This window comes from Pezoporus flaviventris, unplaced genomic scaffold, assembly GCF_033815535.1.
Source record: "Pezoporus flaviventris isolate CSIRO_AGI_PZ_B2104156 unplaced genomic scaffold, CSIRO_AGI_Pfla_v1 ptg000008l, whole genome shotgun sequence".
NCBI classification, from domain to species: domain Eukaryota; kingdom Metazoa; phylum Chordata; class Aves; order Psittaciformes; family Psittacidae; genus Pezoporus; species Pezoporus flaviventris.
In genome coordinates, this window is record NW_026892556.1 from 595,015 (window position 1) to 622,631 (window position 27,617).

The 27,617-nt window shown below is 51.4% G+C and overlaps 1 protein-coding gene across 3 annotated transcripts in view; it reads right to left on the minus strand.

Moving 5' to 3' along the window:
* Positions 1-27,617, minus strand: part of CSMD2 (CUB and Sushi multiple domains 2) — a 268,199-nt gene that overhangs the window by 34,715 nt on the left and 205,867 nt on the right. For all 3 annotated transcript variants that reach the window (XM_061449789.1, XM_061449788.1, XM_061449790.1), the window contains 14 exons: positions 26,502-26,598; positions 25,428-25,532; positions 22,092-22,210; positions 21,934-22,003; positions 19,679-19,795; positions 17,810-18,019; positions 16,222-16,410; positions 13,674-13,851; positions 12,127-12,272; positions 8,423-8,503; positions 7,597-7,710; positions 5,876-6,064; positions 5,257-5,403; positions 4,153-4,341 (listed from right to left, as the gene is read on the minus strand). In XM_061449789.1, the coding sequence (XP_061305773.1) occupies positions 4,153-4,341; positions 5,257-5,403; positions 5,876-6,064; positions 7,597-7,710; positions 8,423-8,503; positions 12,127-12,272; positions 13,674-13,851; positions 16,222-16,410; positions 17,810-18,019; positions 19,679-19,795; positions 21,934-22,003; positions 22,092-22,210; positions 25,428-25,532; positions 26,502-26,598 (1,951 nt within the window). The remainder of the gene's footprint in view (positions 1-4,152; positions 4,342-5,256; positions 5,404-5,875; positions 6,065-7,596; positions 7,711-8,422; positions 8,504-12,126; positions 12,273-13,673; positions 13,852-16,221; positions 16,411-17,809; positions 18,020-19,678; positions 19,796-21,933; positions 22,004-22,091; positions 22,211-25,427; positions 25,533-26,501; positions 26,599-27,617) is intronic.

Sequence of the window (27,617 nt, forward strand, 5' to 3'; positions counted from 1 at the left end):
CAGAATAGGTCACAGACAGGGACAGGCAGGTCACAGAAAGATGAGCAACAGCCAAGTACAGAGAGCTCAGAAGCACGCTCGTCTGTGCTGCAAGAGTTCCACGAAATGAGACACGTCCTTTTACCCTCTTCTCCACGTCTGGGAACAGCAGTGCCTGGAGTCTGTCACTCAAATCTGTTTTCCAGCATTCAGGAGAGCTGGGAAATCAACCCCAGACCTGGGGCTCCAAAAGCACCACGCAGGCTCCCACCCCTCTCCAAGGCTTGAGGCTTGGGCTGGAGAGGCACGGGGTGGCAAAGGGGAAGGAGCAGCCTGGACCTGTGAAGCTGCCACTGTGAGACTGCCAGCCTGGGGGCTGCCAACAGCCTCTGTGGGGCACCGAGATGAGCAAAGCAGCGATTTGGAGGCCAGCACCTACTCCAAACAGCTGTCTGCATTCAGAACTGCTCTGGAGGAAATGCACTCCTTCCTGGAGCAACCCACGCTGCTCCCACTCCACTTCTGCATGAACCGGCGGCTGAGCCTATGTCTCCTGAGCCATACGCTGACACTTGAACACACGTTCACCTTCCTGTTATTCCCTCTCCACACAAATGAGGGCTAGAAACCCAGCAACCTTAGAAAAGTGACCTTCTGGTGACATGGATCCCACTGAGGGCTGAAAAGGAGAGACCTGTGAGCAGCACCAGCACAACCTCCAGAGCTTTCTACGACTCAAGGTCCAAGATGCTTTCATCCCACTCCTGCTCCAAGAGTCGGCCAGAGCCCCAGCCTGGAGCACAATTACACAGCCCCTCGCAGATGCTGGTGTTGCTAATAGGTGTGAGTAATTCAGCAGGCTCGTATGAGCACAACCAGGCATATCCCTGGTTGAAATGATAATCACATGTATGTCACTTCATTGAGCTAAGGAGCTTGGCAAATCTCTCTCCAAGGCTGGGTGTCTAGACAAGCAGCCACGCTGAATACCAATTTCATTCAGAGGCAAAGAGGGGGCCTGGGGAGCCCTACCCTGTCACTTCCCTCCAGCCATGCTCCGATGATTTCCTGATGTTGCATCCAACCAAAAGGGCTTGTAGGAAAGCTGCTCCCTTCCCATGCCGCTGCTCCACAAAGCCTTCCCCATCCCCTGCTGCAGCCTGATGCGTCGCCACAGGCACCGAGGCACCGAGACTGAAAGCTGGAGCCATGGGTGCTGGGGCCTCTGCCACCCTGCACCCACGGCAGGATCCTTCCTTCCCTGCAGATCTGACACCCTTGAGCAGAATGTGGCACTAGTAAGTTTGTATTTACAGAGCCCTGCACAAAGCAGAACAGCCTCATTTCTGGGGTGGCAATAAACTTGACATCTGCTCCAAAGAGCATTTCTGAGGCTCCAGCTGCAGGTACCGCCATCCACCAGGACCAGAGACCATGAAAGAGTTGTTCCAGGGAAAAGCAAGCCAGCATTTGGCTTGGAGAGACCCATGGAGAGTGTGGTCCAGGGGAAAAGGCGAAGGAGCACTTAATGGTACAAAACTCTGTCTGCAGGAGGATGATGTGTTTGGAAAAGGAACAGAGGCTATGCAAGCAAATCTGCAGCTGGGATTCCAAAAACAAAGCAGCTTAAAAATAGGCAGCAGAGACAGAAAAGGCGTATTAGATCATCTTGTGTTCTCCCTCATTGTGCCAACGCAAGATTGTTCCCTGCAGAATATTCTCTGCTGCTCCCACAAATGTCAGCTAGGACGGAGCACGTAGTAAAGATTATTCAGAGGGGATGGGGAAGAGGATTATGTCCTGGCAGAAAGGAGCGATGGGAAATGCCATTTAACGGGACCACGTGTCTGCAGGCATCCCAGCTCCCCTCCTGACTCTATGAGCAATTTACGCAGTTACAGAGCGAGTTCCCAAACCTCTGCCACGCGTTCCCGGCCACCACAAAGGATGAGAAATTGAGCTCAGCCCAGGACCAAAGGTTGCCAGCTGGCTTTGGGAGCAGCGGGGGGAATAAAGAGGATGCTGGATTCCATGCAGGCGAGGTGGGAGCACGAGCAGAGCCAGCCCTGGCTACCGGAGGCCGGGGGGGGGAGCTGCTCTGCCGTGAAATCCCCGACAGCTCCAGCTCGCTGCCACTCGCCCGATTCCATCCCGAAGCCCTTGGTAAGCACGGGCCAGTGTTAAGATTCCTGATGCAAATACAGGGAAACAGAAGAGGAGGCGACTTGCCCAAAGGGGCTGGCTCAGCCTCAGGATCTAACGTGACCCAGCAAGCTCTGCTTCCACTCTTCCAGAGGAACCTCAGCACCAAGATCCTGACCAAGCTGCCCCATGTGGTCAGTGAGGACACACACACTGCTCCAAAGCGGAAACCGGTGTGAACTGGCCCCCAGGTTCTTCCTGTGTTGGCAACTGCTCTGGAGTGGCACCAGACTGTGCCCGTCGAGCTCCTGACATGTCACAGGTTCAGCTGGACCAGAACAGCGCTGGGTGGGTTTAGTGCTTCTCATGCAGATCCCATGGGAAAGCCTCTTCCCACCCCCCCCATCCCACAGGAAAGGCCTGCGGTGCTCAGCATTCCCAGGCCAGGTAGGGACAAGCCACAGATGGTCTGGCTCCAGCTCCCTCCCTGGTGCCTCAGGAACTAGTGCTCAGGGACTCATTTCTGCTTTGAATCATTCTGTCTGGTGATACCTCATCCAAGCACATCCCCTCTCTTACCTCCTCCCCACCTCTGTGTTTCAAACCCATTCCCCACATGCCACTATACCTCTTGGAAGTGAATATTGATTTTGGAGCTGAACACAGGCCCCCGGTGGCATTCCAGCACACCAGGACAGTAAAGACCTAGCAGCATTTGTACCTATTCCTGATTACAGGATTTTCCTTAAAAAGAAGCATTACATCAGAGAAATTCCCTGCACTGGGCTAAGGATTCGGGAGGCACAGTTGCCATGACAGCCCCTCGCTCCCGCAGGTCTTGCTGTGTGCTTCATCTGCTCATTCCAGTGCTCGGTGTTTGTCCCCCTCCACGTTATCACAGAATCACTACTGGAGCTTGTGCCCAGCTTCCCAGTTTCCCCTTGCAATGGGGCTGGGTGGCAGGTCCCTGGTTTACTGCTTTCCACTCACCTCTAAATAAATACAGCCTTGAGAGGGCTCCAAACGGATATAAGCACCCACAGCACAAACCCACCCATTAGAGGCAGGACCGCTTCCACCCCTGTGCAACTTCCAAAGAGATGAAGCGATTCAGGAGCACAGAAAGGAGTTTTTCAAGGCTTTTTGGTGCCTCCCACACTAAATAATCCTGCTTTTCCTTACAGCTTGCACTGAACAACAATAAAGAAACTGCAATGAGACTGCCTATGCTGTCTCTGTTCCCTGGCCAGTTTCCAGGGAAGTCAATGCAATATTAATCCCCAGCACTCGGTCCCCTTGGAACACGGATGAATGTTCAAAGACATTGAATGGCTTCAGCAGAATAAAGATGGGCATTTTATCAACACAAATGAACAGGGAGGACTGGCGGATTGAGAAGGTGCACTCAGAAAGTGAAAGCAGTGAGGGAGAAGAACAGCGTGGAAGCAAAGCCCCTGGGGCACGGAGCCCTGTCCTCCCCGCTCCCACGCCTGGAAGGAGCCCTGTGCTAGGTCTGATATGTCACGAAGATCACAGCTCATTAGGAGGACATGTGGAAAGAACAGCCCTGTGCCTTCATCTTAGATGAAGCCAATGGAAACGAGGCACCATGTGAATGCTGAGAAACTTCTCATCCCCTATTGACACGTGCAGACCTAAGAGGGCACTTCCAGAAATACCAAATGAAATTCCAGTCACTAAACCCCAGCAGGAGCCGTGCTCCCGCCAGCCTTTCCAGGCTCTTCCAAGCAATGGCTTCTCCCATCCTTAACTGAGGCTTGGCTGTGTCTTTACTGAGCGTTCCAGCACCTCTACAGCGGTGGCCTTTACACAGATGCTTTTCTTCTCCCCCATCCCAAAGGCTCCCAAAATAGTCACTGCCTCCCCTCCTTGCCTGCCTGTTCCCAAGGACTTGGATACCCCCCATGCCTCCCTGCAGCTCCGCGCCTGTTCTCAACAGGGAATTACACCAGGTTTTAACTTCCACCGCGTTTCCCTCAGTCCTCCCGAAGGACGCTTCCCTGCTCTCACCTTGGCACAGGGGGATCGCTTTGTTCCAGTGGAAGTAGCCCTGAGGGTGCTGGGCACAGGTGGTGGTGCTGTGACCGACGAGCCGGTAGCCGGCGTCGCAGCCGAAGCGGAGCGTGCTGCCGGGCTGCAGCCCCGTCTGGCTCAGAACCAGCCCGTGCGCCGGGGCCCGCGGGAGGCTGCAGTATGGGGCTGAGGGGAGGGCAGAAGGAAAGAAATCCATCACTGCATGGGCAGCAGCAAGGCAAATCCCCTTCCTGTTCCCAGGAATTACAGCCTGCTTCCCATACCCTGAGGCTGCAGAGAACGTGGGATGGATAAACACAAAGCCAAAGGGGGAAGGAGTGCAGGGCTACTGTCCAAGTTCCACTCAGCTCTAGAAATAAAGACTAATTCCTGATAATTAAATATTACTTAATTCATTTACTGAGTAAAGTCATTATTTATTTACGACATCCTGGCAAGTTTTCAACCCAGTTTTATAACTTCCATTAATTAAGATTTGCTAAGTTTCAAGCTACAGTAATCCATTTTAAGGAATTCTCAGCAAATATTCAGTATCCAGCAGCAGGTTTGTGCTGAGTGAGCAACCAGGTCTCCCCAGCCCTGCTCCTGTGAGAGCAGTGGCAGAATGCCTGAGCAGCAGCACGATGTGTTACAAAGTGCAAATGCTGTAACACCATCAGCCTCATGCACCAGCAGCTCCTAACACAAACCCCTAGGTTTTGTGATGTTCATCTCCAAACATCTCAAAATGGGCTCACTGCAAGGACACAACAATTCAGTAACATAGCAGTCTTTATGGTGGATTACCCAGGATGGGTCTCATCCATCCAGAGCCACGTTGCCTATGGCTGGATGTTCTGGTTCTGATTCTTTAGAGTGGTGGAGGAAAAGCCACAGCCTCGAGGTTTCTCCTGGAAGAAAACCTGCCTTCCCCAGCCTCACCAGCTCAGAATGAGCCCAGATTTGGGAGCCTTCCCAGGCACTGGCAGCTTCTGCCCACACAGATGGCCCATACCCCTCTGCAGCCATTTCATGGTGATCCCTGGCTGCAGAGATGGCCACGTTCCTGGCAGAGCCACCCAGCCTCTTCCATGTGCTTACCAGAGTAGCGGATTTTGAAGCCTTTTCTGTTGTAGGCATGATCAGAGGACCAGCGGAGATAGACTCTGTTCCCGCTGCTGGTGACGGTCAGAGGGGCTGAGTAGTTCCCACTCAGTGACAGGAGCAGTGGACTCTGGCCAGAGGGACCTGCAAGGAAGGAGGGAACAAGTCATGTCCCAGCAGGCAACCACAGGAGCATCAGCACAGCACTTGCATTCTGCATCTGGTTACAAAGCTGCTGCACTGTGAATACTGACAGATCCCCTCTCGGTTCATGGGCCCCAAAAGCCTGGTCTGCACGGCTTCAGGGATGAGAATTCCCACCTTCCCAACTCGCCCCTTCCCACCAATCTCTGCTACAATTTCTCCCAGGAGCTTGCTAACTCCTGCCACTTTCAAAAATGCTTTAGATCCATCCAAAAATCAAATCATTGATCTTTCCTTATCCAGAGAATCAATGAGTCTTAAGAGGAGCTTTCTTTTAAGTCCAGCATAAGGTTACAGGTGGAGTGGTGGAAAGCTCTTTGCAGAGTGTTTTGGGAACAGAGATTAGCAGCTAAGAAAACTCTGCCATCTCCTTCCTCCCCCCTCCGTCCAGTCAAACCAGTGAGTCTCTTACCATCAAAGATTTCAAACTCATCATACTGCTTCTCGCTCAGGAAGTACTCAATGGTGAGGGAGATGTTGTACCCAGGCTCTACCTTCACCACCCAGGAGCAGGTCTGAAAGTGAGGGTAACTCCCCAGGAAGCTCTGGCTGAGGATCACGCCGGTGGAGTCCGTCAGGACCTCATTCATCGGGCACTGCACTGCAGGGAACACAGCAGAGAATTCACTTTCCTGGTTTGCAGAGGAGGGAAGGGAACACAAGATGCTGTGGCCGTGAGGGTCTGCCTTGGGTTAGGTCAAGATTCAGCGCAACTCCCACCTGCGCGCATCCACTGCACACCTTCACCCTCCCAGAGGATCCCCAGACCCTGATGCATTTACTCTCCACAAAAAGCATGCCGTGCTCCCACAAACCCAAGCAACAGCCCCATTTAAAGGCAGGGGCTAAAAGGAACAAAGCAAATGAACAGTTTCAACTGCCGCTTGCATCGTTCCACATCTCCCACAGAATGAATAATGCTGCAGCCACAAGACTATTCTCAAGTTGCAAAACACTCCCCGGGGATCCCTGGAAACTATTATCTGCCTTAGAACAAGGTGTAGAACTAAAGGCTCAACCCAGGTCACCTATGGACTTGTTAACCAGGACATAAGAACTCCAGTTCCTTTCTCTAATCACTACACCCCACTGAGCTTCTAGAAACATTTAATCCAGCTGAAGACACTACACAGAGAGATCAGCAAAACCATCCCAGAACAGGAGGCGAACACACAAAGCAAGCAAAAGCATAAAAAGAAAGGGATCTTTATTTATCCACAATCGTCACTTAAGTCCAGTGCAAACACTATACTTGGATTAATAGAAAAAAGCCAGAAGTACCCAGAAAGACCAGTGTATTCTTTCCAAATCCTTAATCCCATCAGTGATTTTTTGACCTCCACAAATTGGTGGCCAGATGTAATTTAAGCAGTCCCTTTACCCCCAGGCTAACAACCACCAGTAAATAATTGAATGACCTCCCTTTCTATCCTTCAGTTCATGCTATTTCAGAGCGAATAAAGCTATAGAAAAATATCCTATTATATGGTAAAAATGTTCAGATAGCAAGGAATGAAGGACATGAAATAATCACGGCTGGAGTGAACAGAAGTACCAGCAGGAATCCAGAGGATAAATAAGGCAACATGGCAGCATGGAAACATCTCTGGGAGCCCTCCTGAGCAGCAGCAAGGTCTACAATGCAGTGGGCTCGGGGCTTATCATTCTTCTCCCATGTAGTACATTCTATGGCACTAACAGAGAAGCTGCTGCTGCAGGACGGCCTGGCTGGAGGGGCTCACTCCGCTCCAGCCTCCTCTTCCTCTGCCTGTTCACGGATCACCGGCAAACTCTCAGCACAGAATTCCTCCCCACCTCGCAGGGTAAGGACGTCTGGGTGACTTACAATGACTGGTGAAGGCAGGCAGATACACATGGAGGGTCAGACCTCTCCTCAGCCCTTTAAAGGAGGTACAAGCTCACAGAGGTGCCTTGCTACCCTCCTCGCAAGGTCCTGATGGGTGGTTTTGCACTACTGGGACCCTCGAGATCTGAGAATTAACCCCAAAGATGCAGTATGTGCAGGGAAACCTCCTCTAGCTGCCACCCAGCTTGCTCCCTCCCATAGCCCATTTTGCAGCAGTCTCAAGGTAGGGAAGCTCTGGGTGCCACACTGGGCAGTCCTGCCTTTACCTTCACACGTGGGTGGAGGTCCTTCAAACTGGAGATGGGTGCCCAGTTTGCAGGTCAGGATTTCATTTCCAATCAAGGTAAAGCCAGGAAGGCATCTGTACCTCACCACATCACCTGCAGATAGAAACAGAAAACACTGACCCAAGAGAAGGATCAAGTCATTAAGGCTGAACCTTGCTCTGGGTACCATGGGGCACAGAGACCTCTTGACCATGCCTCTGCCATTGAGCTCTGGCATGACCATGCAGAAATAAAAGGGTTAGAAAAAGCCTGCTGGAGCCTCGGTTGGGAAGAGCTGCTCTCATGCTGCTAGACTATGATGATTTGTGTGAGCTATTTCAGGTGGAGGGAGCAGCAGGGAGAAAAGCTGCTTTAAAAAAAAAATCACGGCTACTTCACTGGTTCCAGAAGCACTTAAAATGTGGATGGAAGCGTGAGCAACAGCAAAAACCACACAAAGCACAGCGCAGATGGGTGAAAGGTTCTCATAAAAAGACTAAGGGCCTCTAAGCTTTCACACAATGCTTTGTCTGAGCCACCTGAAAACTGCTATTGTGGCAAAGACTTCTGAACGTTTCCAAACAAGCTCGAGGCTTTCACAAAAGCCAAACCACTTCTGTACTAACAGGGAGGAAAAGCCTCAGGACATCAGATCAATCTGACTCGTTGTGAATGCTGGGTGTTGAGCAAGGGCATGCAGAACCCAGTGTCCTGCAGAGTTACACACGTGAAGATACGGGGTGACCACACAAATGGGTCTTCCTGTGGGCATCCCCATCAGTGGATGTTGGGGGCAAGGAGGGCTCAGAGGACAGGGAGAGGTTACCTATGTTAAACTCTTCATTCTCAGTGATGATTTCTGCATTGGGAACGATGGTGGGAGGCTGGCATCTGAAGAGCTGGTAGGCTGGAAGAGCAAAGAAGAGTACCAGATGTTAAGCTGGGGGCGAAGGTGGCCATGGCCATCTCAATGTGAAGCATAATGGACATCAGAGCAAATCCCCTCCACAAGCGGAAGGAATTGGCAAAACTGCAACCAGCCCTTTCCCCCTCCAAACCCGACAGAGATGGAGCGAGGTACTTGCGCTCCAAAGCAGCTTCCTCCAGTTTCTCACACCTGAGAGGAAACAGATCTTGGTCAGCCCGTGGAGACGGAGGTGCCCAGACTCCGTTACTGCATTTGGATGAACATGGAACAATGCTGATGGGTGCTGACGCGAGGCACCTCTTGGAACACTAAAGGGGAAGATCTTGGTGATCTCAGTGGAATCAGGTCAATCACAGAGGAGGGAGAGTCTCAGACTGCTCCAGCACCAAGTAGATGACAACGATTGCTCAGAGAATTTCATCCTTGCGCCCTGTCCTTGACTGGAGATCACAAAACTCACAGATTCATTTTGAACTTGGATTTATTCATTAACTTCTCCAAATAACTCCAGGAGTGCTCAGGGGTTCAACTGTAAATCCTACGTGCTCCTGCAGTTCACAAAGTAACCTGTGCAAGGCTGACACCAGTGCCTCATGGAAGGCAGAAGAGAGCAGACCCTGCACTCTTTGCTCAACTGGGTGTTTCCTTCATGGGTACCATGGGGCTAAACAGGGAGAAGAAATCCAGCTGATGAACAGGAACAACTCCTTCTGGCTCCTGCACCTGACCAACACATTGCAAATAGTAGATGTGCCACCAAACCCAAAAGATCAGCTCACACCGAGCAAAACAAATGCACCACTTACAAGCATGTGTGTGCATAAGGCTTGAGCACTGTGCTGTGTACTGGAGAAACACACACGAGCTGTGAGCACCATTAAATAGAAAATATGGGACTGGGAACTAAATGAATATTAATGAAAGACATTTTCTGCTATTTGCTCAGCACTTCCCTGCATCTTTGCTCCCCCTGCTCCTGACCCTGGACAAGCAGAACTTCCTCTGAAATTTATATCAGCCTTTTTATTTGAGATCCTGGAGCTCAAGCTGCCACTGAATATTAATTCTTACTAACTCCCCAGTGCTGAACTCTTCACACCACAGCAAGGCTGGCAGCACCGTGGGGAGGTTTATGACATGTTTTACACATGGACAGATGATGTCCCATCATCCTCCCCTGCATTCCTTACCCCTTAACCTGGGGAAGGAAAATGCTTTCCCAAATGGCATCTGGAAAAAAGGGATGTTTGGAGATCCAGGGAATGGGCTGGAGGGGACACAGGAGCTTCTGGTTAATGTGAGGGATGGGCTTATGCATCCCATGTGTGCAAGTTGGGTAGAAGACAAGCAAGTGCTTACTACAGTGAGCTAAACTCAGCTGGGATGGGGGCAAAGGGAAGTGCCAGGTCTAATTTGGACAGTTGGCCCCTGGGGGCAGGAGAGCCAGCAGGAGAGGGGAGGCAGCAGGGACACAGCAAAGAGCCACCCCAGGAGGGAACGCGCTTATCTGGAATCTTTTAACCGGATGGCTGACAGCGGGGGGAAGAAGGGAAGGAAACTGCAACAAGAATTGAAATTAAATGCTATCTAAAAAAGCACTTGACAGCATCTGCTGCAGTGGAAAGCCAACCCAGCATTTACAGCATTAAACTCTCCCCTAATGGAGCGTATTTCAACAGAGAGCTGTGATTAACATGGCTTCGGCATATGGGTGATACAGCAGCAGTAAAGCTCCTTTCAACAGCACATCCATTTGTTCTCACCACGACAAACCAGAGTCCTTGAAACCACAGTGGGACCCCCTGAGTTACTGTGCCACATCCCATCACACTCACACATCACTGGCACCTGAGCCAACCCGTCTCATACCAGGTGCATCAGCCTCATTTTTCAAGGGATGCTACTGACTCTTTAAGCTCTGTGAATCACTCTTTTGTTTCCATTCCTCCACCCTAAGGAAACGTTTCTCTGCAGGCATTTGAAAGGGCAGTGGTACTCTGACACGGTGCTGATCATCGCCATATGGGAAAAGACAATTTAAAGCAGAAGGAGGCCTCTCCTATGTCCTAGATCTACCAGGATGCAGACACAGAAATGAAAAAGTACACTGCTGCAGGTCCAGAGGAAACTGCATTTCCTGCAGTTACATCCCAAAGTGATGACCAAGATTTAACTGACTGCACTGCCTGAACCCTCTTCCCACACCTTTCCTGGTGTGCAAGGCACCACACGTAGAATGAGAGCCTGGGAAGGAGGGAAGAATGTCATCCTGGAGGCAACCACCTCAGTCACTTCAGTCTTTGGGGTTAGGCTTTGTACCAAAGCCCCATGTATACAGGGAGCAATGAGGCTGTAAATGACACTTCAATAAAAGGCAGAGCAGTTGCCAGCGTGCCCAGATGGTGAATGGGTTACAAATGACTGCAGAGTACCCCGATCCCTACCAGCACCAACCCCAGACCTTCCATGCCTGCGGTGGCTTTATACCCCACCTATCAGCTAAAGAAACACCAATATGAAGTGCTATCAAGATCAGAGAACAGCAACATATGCTGATGGGCTCTAACCACAGCAATGACAGTATCTAATTCATATTACAAAGGGAAGCATTCACTGAGCTGCAGCAGTGTTTATATCCTCCTCATCTCTGAGCCAAACTGCCTCAACCATCATTCTTTGCGTAACTGTTACATCCATGCCATTGTCTGGCAAAATAAAGCTTACAGTGTTCTGCAACGCCAACCAATTCCCTCCGAAGCCTAGCAAACATCCCTTACGTTCAGCCTACCCATGTAATGTTTGTCTTCCAGAACCCAACAGAAGCTGAGCTGTTCTGCACAGGTTCATGGTGTAACTCACGCACGGCTCCGCTACGTGGTTGCCAGCAAATTACCAAAGCCAGAGGAGGTCTCCATTTGCACATTCCAAAATCCCAGCACTGCCATAGGAACTCGTTAGCTAATCTGATTTAAAGTGGGGCTCTTGTTTAGTGGTGGAAAGCAAATGCTCTCATTTCAATGTAATACCCAACATCTCTCTAATGTGAGCTGTGCTCACACCAAAGAATCCCCAGGTAATGCAGGGATTTATGGGAATCCCTTTCGACCCCAGAGAAACGGAGCCACCTCGCAGGTGGGGCACAGCTACCGTTTAAAACAGGCCACCAAAATCACAGAATCAGAGAATCATGGAATGGTTTGGGTTGAAGGGACCTTAAGCTCCTCCAGCTCCAACCCCTGCCACAGAGGCAGGGACCCCTTCCACTGGAGCTGCTTGCTCCAAGCCCTGTGTCCAACCTGGCCTTGAACACTGCCAGGGATGGGGCCTCAGCACCCTCACAGGGAAGAGCTTCTGCCTAAGAGCTCATCTCAGTCTCCCCTCGGGCAGGTTAAAGCCATTCCCCTTGGCCTGTCCCCACAGGCCCTTGTTTGAAGTCCCTCTCCAGCACACGAGAGAGCATCCTCCTCCCAGTCACCTTTGCTTGCCACAGGCAGGACAATAAAAAAGGAATCTTCTCCTCCCCAGAACTAGTCCTCCCCACAAGCCCCTCAATACCCCATGCACAGGTATAAGGCACGTGCTGCTCAGGAAGCAATACAGACCATAGAAATAAATGGCAAAGATCCCTCCATTGGCTGCATCACTGTGGAATTTCATCAGGACCTGATTGGAAGAGCTTTGGGCTGATTTCTTAGCAGAGTTGCCAGTGAAGACACCAAGCTGTGGGGCTGTTTGCTGTGGACCATCCCTAAAATCGTATGTCAGAAACACAAGAAAAGAGCATTATTACATGTCTTTAACGGTAGGCAACAACCAGCCTCCTACACTGCACGCCCAGGAACTCCTCCACACTCTTCCTCCCTTGTCCTCCCTTTTCTACATCCTTATTACAGCCTCAGCAGCTCCCTGCACAGTTGAGCTGGACACCCAGGCCCCCTCCCTGCTCCATTACAACCAGGATCATCTCTCTGGCAGTGCAGTGCTCACCCAGCAGCCAGCTCCAAACACCAACCCCATTTTTAAGTCTGTAAGGCTCTGGCAGTGAAGAAATCAGTGCTACTTCATTAAGCACATCAGAGCTGCACCCATTTTACATCAGAGGTCACAGTTCCCAGATACTGCTGTTTAAAAGGCCAGTTCTGGTTCTAATGCCATCCTGGCATTCCCTTTGCAGCCTGGGAAGTGGCTTGAATTGCAGAGCTGTGTATTGTGACTGCAAAAAGAAAACCCAAAGAAGACACTGGTAACTGTGAATGATTTCCCAATGGCTTTTTCTTCATTCAGCCTCTATCCATACAGGTAACCACAGATAAAGTGCAAAAGGAACAAAAAATGAGCCCCATTGAAATGCCTGTCAGAGAAAGCAGCAGCGAAAGGCAATTCCTGTTATGCAAGTACAAACAAGATTAATTTCATCTAACTTCAGCCTGAGATAAAGACCCCATTCACCAGTCATAAAGTGTCTTCTGTAAAGGCCCTTCGGCTTCCCAAGAGATGTTCCCTTATCCCATTGAGCACAGCATTTTGGAGATGAAGGGACAGGCTGATGGCCCAGCAGGACACAGGGGCTCCTGCTGCAGCCAGGCTGTGGCTCAGCTCAGCGCCTGCTCAGGGTTACTGAGGCAGAAGCACTGCAGGGGGCTGATGTGCTTCATTTTTAACTGACGACCACAGAGATGAAGAGCAACAAAGACCTACAAGGTCTGACAGGTGCTGCTGTAAGGCCAAAGGTGGGACTACCTGTGAGCTGCACAACACGGAGGCAAAAGCACCACGAAAGTGAAGGATTCCTGTACAGACTCCCCTCCAGAGCCCAAGGGTGACATTTCCACCCCTTGGTACGAGCAGCAAGTGACCATCCCCTTCACTGTCCTTGCCCTCCCTGCCTGTATCTTTCAGGAAGGCAACATCAACAGTGTTTGGAGACAGTCTCCTGGCCATTTTGCCAGCCCCTTGCACCACATGGTCTTTAATCCAAAGGCTCTATCTAGCATCCAGCTTAAAAAAATTCCACATCCTCACCCCAGAAGATGCTCCGGCTCTCAAACACACCACAGCAGTGGGTGCTCTATTTATCAGCAAGAGCATCTTTCTGAAATGGAGCCTTAGTAGTGACTCCAGTCAGTCCTCACACCTCTGCTATACCCACCAAACCGTGATGAAATCGTTGTAGGGCTCTGTCTGCAGCAGAGTGAAGTTGAGATGGATTCCGTATCCCACGGGTACTGTGAGAAGCCAAGTGCAGTCCTGGGAACTGGGGTACTGGTTGGGGAAGCCAGGAGAGTACACTGTACCATTTTGGGTGGTGACGTTCCCCCCACAAGGCACTGCAGGTAATCAGACAGAAACACAAACCTCAGGAAGAAGCAGTAACTCTCAAAGATCCGCTATTTCCCATTTGTCCTTCAGGTTTCTGGATGAGAAAAGACAGCAATTCTGGACACAGGAGGATCCAGCCCCCAAGCCTGCCCCAGCTTGCCTCGAATAATTCCTATCTGTCACAGCCCCATCACACATTTTCACTTCATCCCATTACAATGAATTTATTAAGTGCCTCCGAGCCAAAAGGAGCCTGGCAGGGCTGTTTGTACAGCTGCAGGAGCCAGGTGTGCAAATAAACTTCATCTTACACCCTAGTAAGAGTCTTTGGGTTCCACCAGCTGCCTGCACCCATGCATGGAAAATACATCTCCTGATGAGATCACACCAGTAGGCAAATCTACCCACTTGTTCATACAGCATGGCCTGGACCAGAAGCACCGAGCAGCTGGCTTTTCACAGAGCCCATCTGAGCAGGGGGGAAATGATGATTTGCATGACAGCAGCATCCAATTCATTAATCAAGATGACAGTTCTATTGCACGAGGTATCTTCCAGCTCCAAATGAACTTGTAGACTAAAGAGAGGCAATCAGAAACAGCCTGGGCAGTGGCAACCTGGGACAGGGAGAGGACATCCTGCTGGAGCAGTGCAGGAGGGCCACAGCAGGTCCCTAGGTCTGAAAGTCCAATGTACAAACACCAGCTTCTCGACCTCCCTGGTGTGGAAGTTCAACTGAAATGATGGTAACATCTGCAGCGGGTTACTGCAACCTGCAACAACTGCAGGCACAGGTCTAAGTGCAGACAGTGTCATCTGCATGAGCCAGCACCACTCCAGAAGCCATGTAGCTGTTTTAACCCAGTCCTTGGCTCCAGCTCACACACTCTCCCTCCCCACACACCTTATTAATTCAGGCTCAGTGCTATACTAACAGAGCAAGACACGCTCCTTTCTGTGCAGGACCAGCTCCACAGGCTTCTGCCGCCCTGGCCCTGACTTGATGTGCCAGACGTAAGGTTAGAGCCAAGCTGTGGCTCCGCTCTGCTCGCTCACATGGTTTGTCAAGCTGAGATGTGTATTTATGTAACTCCCTACACTCATTTTCTGAAACAAACACCCAAGAAACCTGCGAGGGCACATCCTTTCTGCCCTGCAGAGCAGCAGCAGCCTGCTGATCACTGGAGAGCCTCCCTGGAGTGGTGCTGGGAACCTTGGCCTCCGTGCATTTATTTCAGCATTACAGCTTCTCTTTTAATTAAAAGGGCTTTCAGCTGTGACCTGCGAGGGAAAGGTGAGCTGGTTTGCCCAAGGCAGCGAGTCCTCCCTGCTTCTGCTGTGTAAAAACGGATCATCTGAGGAAGCAGCTAGAAAAGGAGAGTTCTGCACTGCCTTCAACAGCACTAACAGCTCACCAGATGTGCACACAGAGAAAAGCAGCAAATGGTCCAAAAGCACCTAACCCCTTACCCCTCTCTGCTACTGTAGGTGCTGCACAGCAAGAAAGCTACTTAAACACAGTAAAGAACTGGACGGTTGTAGCTGGCAGAGCTAATGCCTGAGGGAGATAAAGGCACAGTCCTGTTACCACAGAGAACTGAAGTGGCAAATCTTCACTAAGGAGCCCAGAACTTCTTCAGGGTTCACATGGAAACCTTCTGCATGAAACCCCACAAACCCCAGTCCACTGGCCCAAAGGATGAAAGGCTGAAACAACCATGCTGGGGTTTGAAAAGAGAATCTGGACATTTGAGCTTTGATGCCTAGAATGCAGATCCACTCCTTCAGCCTGCAGTGTCCTCCCAGCACATCCACGCTCTTCAGAAAGGAGACCAGACAAGGCTACTGCAAAACTCCTACCTGGACAATTTTGGAGATGTTATCACTGGTACACTAAGGAGACTGGATAAGGACACAACCTTCCCACGCTGAGAGTCCCCAGAGCTGCAAGGGGACTCTATTTATATACCAATGCTAAATCAATGGAAGCTGGACACTGCTGAAGAAATAAGGCAGATGAAAATTATTACACTGACCCTGGACAGCTTCGTGCTGGAAGCACAGCTCCCACTGGCACCAGCACTGAGAGCCCTCACCGGGAGCACGACATTCAAACACCTCCTCACAAGATGCACCTCGCTTCTGAACTGTTCAAACTGCTCCTTCGGACTAGGCTGCAATATGCTGAGTATCAGCTCATCAAGAACACACCTCAGCACCTCGGTGCTCATTCCCAGCCTGCCTCCAGCAATGCTGCTGCTTCCAGAGAAACTTGCAGCCCAAGTACAAAACAACGACTCAAAAGGAGGCCAGAGCAGTGTTGAAGGTCTTTCTCTCCCTACAGATGTGGGTGCTCTCAGGGTGACCCAAAGCCATACCTTCACACCTGGGCAACGGGTGGTCCCAGTTCCTGTTGGTGCCGTGCTGACAGGTCAGGACCGGGTGGCCGATGAGCTGGTAGCCAGGCAGGCACTCGAAAGAGATGGACTGGCCAACGTTGTAGCCGGCTCCTCTCACGACACCGTTCGCAAAAGGCTCAGGGTCAGGGCACTCCTGCAGCTCGTAGGCTGAAAAAAAGCCCCAAAATCACAGAATCTCAGCCTGGTTTGGGTTGAAGGGAACTCAGCTCCTCCAGCTCCAACCCCTGCCACGGGCAGGGACCCCTTCCACTGGAGCAGCTTGCTCCAAGCCCCTGTGTCCAACCTGGCCTTGAGCACTGCCAGGGATGGGGCAGCCACAGCTTCTCTGGGCACCCTGTGCCAGCGCCTCAGCACCCTCACAGGGAAGAGCTTCTGCCTAAGAGCTCATCTCAGTCTCCCCTCTGCAGGTTCAAGCCCTTGTTCTATCCCTACAGGCCTTTGTAAATAAGGAGGAATGTTTCATACTTTGTATTTTCTCCCGAAAGCAGGAACAATGCACTCGTGTCCTGCCTGGCTGCTTCCTCCTCATACAACAGCTTAATCGCAGCGGCTACACTTGAACAAACCACGCACACATCTGCTGAGGGAAAACCCTGCTGCAGGAGCACTGGGATGTGCAGAGCCCGTGCCCACACAGCCACCCCGTACTTCCCTTCCAATTGGAAAACCTGCCTTGGTTTCCACAAAACATGGACAGCCCTGATGACGAATGCAAGTCAATGAGTTAACGTGTTCCACTTGGCATTATAAGTGACTGGTCAGCCTTGCTAGAGCTAATTTCCATAGCTAATTTCCATGAGATTACCCGGAGTGCCTCACAGAGCACATCCCTTCCTCCGTTGTGCAGCAGCCCATGAATTATGTGGTGCAGGGACAGGACAGCCAAGACAAAATTAATGTTTTCAATTAAGTATGAGTAGCAGCTTTTACTGCTGCTTCTGGGGAGGGAGGCAGTCCTTTGTCAGTCCTTGGCTGCATCACATGCTGGAGACACACGCTCCATCATTCCCACTCCTTGGATCTCAATCCCAGGCAGTAGCTGGATCACTTGACTCTCAGCTGCTGCCCAGCAAAGCCCACCCTGAAGTACAGGACCTGCCCGTGGCATCCTTTGCCCCTTCATATTCGCCTATGCCAAGGACAGGTGGACAGAGAAGACGACTGCTCAGGACAGGGCTGGGCTGCAGCTAAGAATGCATCTGGACTTCAGCTGAGACTGAAAAGCAGAATTCCAGAGCAAACTCACGGCTGCTGAGGACTCTTCTCTTTGCACAGCAGAGCCAAGATGGAGGTGAATCTGGCTGGAATTAATTCAAAGGCATTTCCCTGTCACAAAGCACTTCAGGAACATTTGTTTTCTGCCGCAGGCAGAAATCTGGGTGAACGGATCCCGGATGAAGCACGGCCTTCATGCAGCACCTTCCCACTCACTGGATTAAGTCCTCACGGAATTAGCTCAACAGAATAGCAACAGCCGTGAACCCAGTGCCCTCCCTCACTGTCAGCACCTGGGGACAGGATCGGCCCGTTGCTGCTCGCGCCGTACCCTGGTATTCCAGCTTGAAGCCTGGCTTGTTCTGGGAGTGGTCGCTGTGGAAGTACACGGTGGTTTCGTGGGACGTGGAGAGGAGGGAGCCGGGGAGCTCGGTGCCGCTGAAGCGCCCGATGACGTTGCTGGTGTCGTAGGGCCCGTTGCGGATCTCAACAAAGTCGTGGTTCGGCTCCGTGGAGAAGTTCAGGAACTGGACGTGAGCACCTGCACGACAGGAGGGAACGCTCTGCCCCTACAGCCACAGCGGCACCGCTCACCCACTGCTGCCCAGGACAGCCTGGTCCAGCAGCACCAGTGCATTTTCCATGCTGGAGGGAAAGGGTCCCGTAGTATACAGGTCCTGCTTGTTTCAGACAAGCTGAAGCTATTAATGCCTGCAGCTCCACGCTGCTGGAGCTCCTGTGCCTGCCTCTCCCCCTGCCTGACACCACCCAGATTAGGAAGGCAAGCACAGAGCCACACGGATCACCTCATGCCAAACAGAGCGCAGCCAGCTGGGATGGCAGGGCTGGGATGGCAGGGCTGGGATGGCAGGGCTGGGATGGCAGGGCTGGGATGGCAGGGCTGGGATGGCAGGGCTGGGATGGCAGGGCTGGGATGGGATGGAAGAGCAGGGCTGGGATGGCAGGGCTGGGCTGGGCTGGAAGAGCAGGGCTGGGCTGGAAGAGCAGGGCTGGGCTGGAAGAGCAGGGCTGGGCTGGAAGAGCAGGGCTGGGCTGGAAGAGCAGGGCTGGGCTGGAAGAGCAGGGCTGGGCTGGAAGAGCAGGGCTGGGCTGGAAGAGCAGGGCTGGGCTGGAAGAGCAGGGCTGGGCTGGAAGAGCAGGGCTGGGCTGGAAGAGCAGGGCTGGGCTGGAAGAGCAGGGCTGGGCTGGAAGAGCAGGGCTGGGCTGGAAGAGCAGGGCTGGGCTGGAAGAGCAGGGCTGGGCTGGAAGAGCAGGGCTGGGCTGGAAGAGCAGGGCTGGGCTGGAAGAGCAGGGCTGGGCTGGAAGAGCAGGGCTGGGATGGAAGAGCAGGGCTGGGATGGAAGAGCAGGGCTGGGATGGCAGGGCTGGGATGGGATGGAAGGGCAGGGCTGGGATGGAAGGGCAGGGCTGGGATGGAAGAGCAGGGCTGGGATGGAAGAGCAGGGCTGGGATGGAAGAGCAGGGCTGGGATGGAAGAGCAGGGCTGGGATGGAAGAGCAGGGCTGGGCTGGGATGGCAGGGCTGGGCTGGCTGGGTAGGGATGGGATGGCAGGGCTGGGCTGGGCTGGCTGGGCAGCCCCAGTTCTGCATCCCCAGCAGCACACGACTGCTTCCTCAGGAGGAGGAGTTAGTTCAGGAAACCCAAGGAGTCAGCACTTCCAGGCGTGCAACGCTTCCACCTCCTGGCAATGAGGCACCCTCATGGGGCTGGCCTGGAGAAGAGTTGAGGTGGAGGTGTGCAAATATCTCTCTTAGTAACGGCTGGGGAGATCCTAACCTTGGGTGTGCTGATGCCTCCTGAACTCTGGCTGAGGTAGGATATAACCTGACCCAGGCTTTGGGCACCTGTAGCACTTACAAAGGGTGCTGCAACAGGTCATGTCTTAAGGCTGTTACAACTGGGAGTAGTTAAGACAGGGAAGTACACAAGCACACGAAGGGAGGACGTTACAGCGGTGTGTCCTGACTGTTACACTCCATGGTGACCTGCAGCCACATTACTTATCATTTCACAGCACCATATATGTGCATTTTCAATGGCAAGTGTGATTAGGCGGTCAAACAGTAATTTCTGTAACTCATCTTGGCCTCTAGCACTGACCGTGCCCAGACTGAACAGGGACAGTATCTTCCCATCACCTCTCTTGTGACAGCACCAAACCCAAAGCAGCTGTCTCACCAAAGCCCACAGGCAGCAATATCCTCCACGTGCAGTCCAGGTTGCTTGGATAATTTCCTGGGAACCCTGGGCTCAGGAGCACTCCTTCCATCTCTTCTGCTGTTCCTCCACACTGGGCTGCAAGATCAACAGTGTCAGTGGTCAGGATGGCTCACGGGTCTCTCGGGGTGCTGGTCATGGCCAGCTGTGTGCGAAATAAAGCTACTAGAAACCAAGAAGGGAAACAGGAAAGCCTGCTATGGAACTAGCACGGAGCTTGCCAGGCACTGCATGGCCGCATTAGTGATGCACGCGCCTTTCTCCTGCCCTCTGGAGATGAAAGCCTGAGCCCAGAGATTCAGTTCTGACAATCCCAGTGGGAGAGATGTGAGCTGCAGGAGAAAAGCTGGACGCTCCTTTCTGTCCACAGCCACCACAACAGCGCACACCACGCACACAGCACTGCTGGGAATTTTTAACCACCGAGAAAACCGACTGTGAAGAAACAGTCTGATCCTGCCTTGACTCCAGTTACTGCTGCTGCTTTTTCTTGTTAACCGATCTACCTTGACTGCTACAACTTGTCAATCTCTGGGCAATTACTGGGAAATACAGAAGAGAGGAAACACTGGAGGAAACAAATTCCCTACCAAGAAGCAATCCACAGATGACAGCACAAAATACGTTTACAAAAGGCTTCCTATGAAATTTAAACACAGACAGCATCTTCTCATGCTTATCTGGATGACCTCTACCTTGTTATGGTAACACCATCCAACCAAGTGCACCCAGGTGTACTCCTGCTCCTACCACGTTCTGACAGGGAAGGGGCAGATTCCCTTTGTCAGATATGTCATTATGTGTGTACTTGCTACTAACAAGGTTTCTCCCAGAAGATTTCTCTTTCTTTTTCCTCTTAATGGCTCTTTAATAGAACTACTTCTAAATGATTTAGAAGTCAAGCATCTGGATGAAGCGGACCAAAGGAAAATCAGCACATGCTGCCAGGGAAGCAGGCTGTCCTCTGCGCAGGAGAACAACCATGTGGCCTACAGCCAGCCATGCTCCGGACACTGTTGAGACAGATCAGTGCATGGTTAATGCAGGACAATGAGCACCATTAGCACTGGGTGCTGCATTTGCCCACAGAAGATGATGGTCGCTCATGATAGTCTTCACTTGGCTGCAGAGATATGTTTATGCCCCCCTGAAGTTCATAGAATCACAGATAGGTTTGGGTTGGAAGGGACCTTAAAGCTCCTCCAGTTCCAACCCCTGCCATGGGCAGGGACCCCTTCCACTGGAGCAGCTTGCTCCAAGCCCTGTGTCCAACCTGGCCTTGAGCACTGCCAGGGATGGGGCAGCCACAGCTTCTCTGGGCACCCTGTGCCAGCGCCTCAGCACCCTCACAGGGAAGAGCTTCTGCCTCAGAGCTCATCTCAGTCTCCCCTCTGGCAGGTTAAAGCCATTCCCCCTTGTCCAAAGCCCCTCTCCAGGTTTCTTGTTGACCCCTTTGTTGGTCACCCACTGTTGGATGACCTCTCTCAAGTCGAGCCTGACACAAGCTGAGGGGTATGAGCAGACGGGTGGCTGGGTGTTTGTAGCACTGCACTTGGCCATCACCACCCAGAACAAGGCATCTGAACTAAACCGTGCTGGTGTTTACACTGGGGCAGTACCGAGCAGGCACAGCTCAAGCACACGAAATCCTACTGAACTGATTAAAAGAAAACTTGAATCACGTAGTGATTCAACACAGGGATCTCCTCCATGCCGGGCTCTCCCACTTCTAATGCTGAGCTTCTGATTTCTTTCAGAGCAGCTCCCACGGGTATGGGTCCTTTAGCTCAGTCATTCTGCTCTATATGTCTCTGTATTTATTCCTGGTCTCCAGATCATCAGATAAAAGAACTGTTAGCTCTTATAATTACTTTAAAGCAAAATGATGTAAGCTAGAACAGCAGGAGCCTGAAATAACTGTTAACTAAAGCTATTAAATGCATAAATGTCTCTCTTCGAGCAGTAAAATGTGCAATATGAATATTAAACATCCAGATTGGCTAAAAGCAAACTACTGAAAAGAATCAAACAAAGCCCAGCAGGTTCCCTTCACCCTGTGCCTCTTCTCCAAGGGCTCCCTTCCTTCACAGTGGACATGAGCAACAACTGCAAGGTTTTTCCAGAACGTATCCCCATTTCTCTAACTCAGACCTTTCCCCTTGTTTCCGAGGAGAGCACTGTAAATACCTGCTAGGTATGACAGAAAAGGGTCCTACCGATGCAAAGCGGCGGCGGGTAATTCCAGCGGCGGACAGTGCCCGGCATGCAGGAGATGTGAGAGTGGCCCTGGAGGAGGGGAAAACAAGCTCAGCATTTGGAGGGTCTCCCAGTGTTGCAGGCGTTTGCCGTCATCCCCTGCCGGGAGCGGCGGTACCTGCAGCGCGTAGCCCGGCTCGCACTGGAAAGAGACGACGTCGTTCACCAAATAGCGCTCCCCGATCTTCAGCCCGTTCCCAGGGACAGGGGGCTCCGGGCAGCTGGACAGACCGACGGCTGTGAAAGCAAGAGGGACATAAGGGCACTGCAAGGCAAAGACCGGCTCATCCTCAATGGCGCATGTATCAGAGCACTCACCATGAGCCCTCCCCATCCACGGTCCATATCTATCCTATGCCGTATGCACCCTGGTTATGGCAGCAACCGACAGAAGATTGGAAAGGATGCAAGAGGGACCTATCTGCTGTCCCTCGCTTGCAGTATCAAGGGCATAAGTAGGTGCTGCTGTATGTAATTTGTCCCCTTCTGGGCAGAAGCAGCACGGTTTCATTCTACAGCCCTATTCTTCCTGCTCTCGATTACAGACTGAATTCACCATGAGCTACAAGCAGCAGTAAGCACGGCCGGTCCTTGAGGTGCCTGTGGAACCGCCTGCAGGAGCCTCACTCAACCCATTTCCATTTGAGCCACATTCACAACCGGGAGCACCCCACTGCAACCCAATTAGCGACGGCCACTGTCACGTGCTGGGGCCGTGCTCTCCTTTACCCCCCCCCCCCGCCTTCCAAGGGGAGATGAAAGGAAGAGCTGGAGTCTGCAGACACCTCCCTCATGCTCTGCACCAGCAGCTGCCACTAACAGATAACCTTCTGCATCGCTGCAAGGGCTAAAGCTTTGCTGAGACTCCGCGGTCTGCAGGCTGAGCTGAAAGCAGATGAAAAGAAGAAATAAGAGGAGATGCGGATTCTCCTCCAGAAACTCAAGTCAGGCTTCCAGCAAGAAAACATGCAGTCCCTCCCCATACGTGCCTGTGCTGCTTGACCTCCAGAGAGACAAGAGAGAAAATAGCTTTAAGCAACGTCCTATTCAGATCAGCAGGCACTGAGTTTCATTCAGCCCTAAATTGTTCTTGCTCTGGTTTGGCTTTTGAGCATGTAGAGATAAGAGCTTTGCTGGAGGAATTCAGTGAAGGAACAAGGGAAGCAAAGAAACCCTGGTGGCTCAGCTCATGTCTCAAAACTTCCTTGCAGCACCTCTAACTGAACAAAGGCAAAACCTGAGGCTCAGAGCTGTGAAATTCCAATTGTACAAGCAAAACAAAAGAATACATCCTTCCCAGCTGCCCTGAAAAGCAACACTGTTCGTTTCCTCAGCAAAGAAACCGAACAAGCCTGATAATCCCAGACCTCATGAAAAACCTGAACATGATTGCTGCAACGGGGTGATAGGATCCTCATAGACCTTATTGATCGAAACAGAAATGGAGAAGAGACAGGGTCACAGCAAGAGAATTTCTCACCCAACATCCATTTCTGCAGCTCTCAGAACGCAATCTGGGGCACGCTTCCTCTCTCCAGTCTTGCTGGTTGGGTCCTTTAGCACTAACATGTGAGGTGTCAATCTGCAAAGCCAGGAGAACCTGGGAAGCCTCGTGCCAGCTGGCACTCCCTGAGCACACAGCCTCTGCAGGCCAAGATCTGCGCCACTGCTGTGGAAGTTTTACAGAACTTCCAAGCCTGTTTGCTGCCTTGGGCAAAAATAAACAGGACACTGGCTGGCTTCAGAGACAAACACGAGATGTGCGATCAGAACCAAGCATCACTGTCCAGCAAGAACAGTTATGTTTGCATTGCCTCAAGGAAGATGTGTGAACGGAGACAGCAGCCCCAGCACATCTCTCATCACCTTACCATCACTGCTATGAGCAGAGCCAGAGCATCACCACGCATCAAGCAGCCCCTGAGGGCTGCCCAGGGACCAGCCTGGCTCCTGCCCCACCACACCTGCATCTTCAGCACACTGCAAAATGCACGAGCCTGCTTGCTCTCCTGAGTGCCAGCTAAACATTTAGTTTAGATGCCCTGAAAAGAGCCCGGAGCTCCCACTCTGCACCCGCTGCTGTGCTGTCGGGGCTGCTGCTGCTGCACTGTGTGTGAATAATTCAAGCCCTTGGTACAGTACCACTGGTGAGATAACAGCCACCAATCACTGCGGCCCACTGCAACCTGGCTGTAGCACACCTTTCCTGAATCGGCATCTGCTCCAATAGCAGAAATCGAAGCACAGACATGAGGAAGAATGCATTTTTGGCATCCTTATCCAACCCTGCAGCACTCTCCCAAGAGACTCTCTTCCCTGTCATGTCTTCCAGTTCTACTCTTACCACTGACAAGTTCTTTTTATAAACACAGTCTCTGGGTATCATCATATGTAACTGATGCTCTCAGGTCTGTGCACCCAGGAACCGAGAGCAACACTGCAGGGACCTGCTGGAAGCAAAGTGCTGCCGTTCTGTCAGGGTGTCAGCATAATCCACGTGGATGAACCCACTAAACTGTCCAGCACAACAGAGGGGAGGAAAGGCATCAGTGCCTCCCCCCCGGGAGCCTGATCTCAAAGCTTCCCATCTAGCTCATGCCACCTAAGCCAGCCTCAGCCTATGGTGTCCTGGGCTGTACAGACAGGAGCACAGCAAGCAGATGGAGGAGTTATCTCCTCCTCTACCCAACATCCATTAGACAGCACCTCAAATACTGGACCAAGTTTTGTGCCCTACAGCATAAGAAAAGCATTGATAAAGTGGACCAAGTCCAACAGAAGAGCACCAGGATGGCCAGCGGCTGCAGCACTCGCTCAGTGATGAAAGGCTGCCCAGTGCTTTGCAATCTCCATCCTTGGAGCTTTTCCAAGCACAGACTGCATAAAGATGTGTAAAGTGAGTAATCTTGTTTTATCTCATATCTGACCCTGCTTTCAGCAGGAGGCTCAATGAGATGACCTCTGAGGTCCCTTCCAGCTGGCATTATCATATAAAGATCTGTCTAGCTCTGCATGCTGTGTCCAGCAATGACTGATACTGAATGCAAGGAGCAGGCAGTCCCTCCCAGCCTCTGGCAAGCAGCATTTCAGGCACTTCCTGAGCACAGATTACAGCGCTGTGTTGAACAGGAAAACTCCCCATGAATTTTTCATAGTTCATCCTCCACCACTCTCCTGCCCTACAACACACAAACCAAACAGGTGCCTCAAAGTGCATCAGCAGCAGGATGAGGGTCACTCCATGACCCCTCATCTCCTCTACTGTGCCTATTTGATTCTCGATTTCATGTTTACTCCCTCTCTGCAACTCGAGAGCAGGGAACCACGTAATCATGGGCCTTAAGGCTCACCACCCCTTTCCACTAAACAGCTTCCACTTCTACAAGGCAATGGCTCCATAACCGTTTCCCCATCACTCAGAGGAACCGCAAGATCAAGGCTGAATTGCTCTTACTTTTGTATTCCAGGTGAAAGCCCGCAGCGGAGACACTGATATCCGAATAGAAATGCAGATAGAGCTGGTTTGAAGTGCTGTTCAGCAGCGCAGGCACTGTAGTTCCTGGAAAAACAAGAGGTGCACAGAGATACTGAAGAGGATTCTTTTTTCCTCCTCCATGTCCTCGGAGACTAGCTGCAGAAGAGGCTGAGAACAGAAGTCCTTTAACTTAACAAGCTCTCTTGGTTTTCATCAGGTTCTAATGAGGCCAATTGAGAAATACCCAAGGCTTCTCTGCAATGGCCTTTTCAAAGCCTGCTGCTGAATTTCATCATGTGAAGTTTCACCACTTACAGACCAGAGAGATGAAAAGCATCAAGAAGGGAACTGGCGATGAGGAACAGTGTGGGTGGAGCGCAGGTCACCTGTGAGGTCCTGATTCCTTCTCCCACCTCAATCCCTGGACGCTGTTGCAGCACCAGCTCAAGGCAGCTCTATCCCAAACACAAGCAGTGGGAGCAGAGCCTGGCAGTCTTTGTGCACGACCTTTCCCCTCACCAACCTCAAAGGACTTGTAGCACACGCAGCTCATTAAGTAAGTAAGAATCAGGGCCATCAGCTTGCACGTGGCTCTGCTATTTGAATGTTTTATAATGCTCTTGGGCTGCTTGCTCATCTGTGCTTTGCTGAAAGCCACCGGCCCCACTGCTGGGCAAAGCAAAGGTGGGTTTTAGCTCTTCAACCACTGACCCTGCCAAGCGCAGAGGTCTGAGCTGTTCCCACCAACCCAGCAGCGCTGTGGGAACTCCCATTGCAGGCAGTGGAAGTGCTCCTGGGTTTCTGAAAAAACCCCAAGTCTAACCCATCGGTTTTGTGTGCAAGGCTGTATCAACATTTTCTGCAGGAAGACAGAGTCAAATTCCCAACTGAACAAGACAAGAGATTCCCTTTAAGCACACGCTTAAATCTACTCAAGTTTCTGAAGCACTTAAGCATACGCTTAATTTTAGGGATGTGCTGCAGTCCAGCTGATGTGAACAGGAATTAAGCATGCACTGATGGGCTTCCCCGAACGTGATGCTGACCACGTACCAGAGAAACTTCCCAGCATGGTGGCTGTGTTATCTCCTCCATCAAACACTTCCAGGGAATCCCAGTTCTGCTCAGTAACAAAACTGATCACCTGGATCTAAAGAGAAAAAAGACAAAACAGTACAACTGCAATCTTAGAATCACAGAATAGGCAGGGTTGGAAAGGACCTTAATATCATCGAGTTTCAACTGAAAAGAGCTCAGTGCCCTGCAAACCCTGACTGCGCACACACGCGTACACGCATATGCAAGTGCATGCACACACTCGCACACACGCGCTCACACCCTGACCTCTGACCATTCTGTGTCCCCCACTCCCCATTTTCCTGCAGTGCTCTCACCCTGTGTTCACTCCTGCACTCCAAATATCCCTCTTGCATTTGCCCTGCTAAACAGCAAGGAAAAAATACATATTTAAACATGTAATAAAACCCCTCAACTCCATTACTTCTGCCATTTTAACCTTTTTCCTCCTTGGTTTCTTCTGAATAATAAAGCAGGCTATAAAGTTCCTGCAAAGTCTTTCCCCCCCGCCAAATAAGTGCAGTTCATCTAGCTGAACTTGCAGTGACCCCCCCTCCAAAGCCATTACTGGCCACACTGACCGAGTCAATACCTTTCCCCCGTATAACTCATAATGATGCCCCTATTGTGATTTACATCATTGCAAGAGAACGTGGACTGAGATGGTGCATTTTGTTTGCTCTTACATTTCCTAAATTATTTATTCTCCTCCCCCCCCCACAACTCAACGGAATAAACATTTTTAAGGTCCTAATTCTAGTCTGACATGTGGATTCACAAGGGATCTGCATCTATTTACTGCCATGTATATAAATTAATTCACTCAGGAAGGTTTGCTACAGGGATGAATAATTCATGGCAGAAGTGCTGGCTCGTACACTCATTACATAAAACTCCTGTTAGTAACTCGCCGCTACCAAGAAAGCTTTAATTTCACCTCCTCCTCTGATTTACAGTTGTTTAACCTTTAATTGTTGTACAAAATGAGGGTAAACTGATCCTTAAATTGGTATCTAATATGTGAGAATGTTGCACACAAACACGGGTGACCGGGAAGCAGAGCCGATGGCAGCGGGGTGGGTTACACAGTTG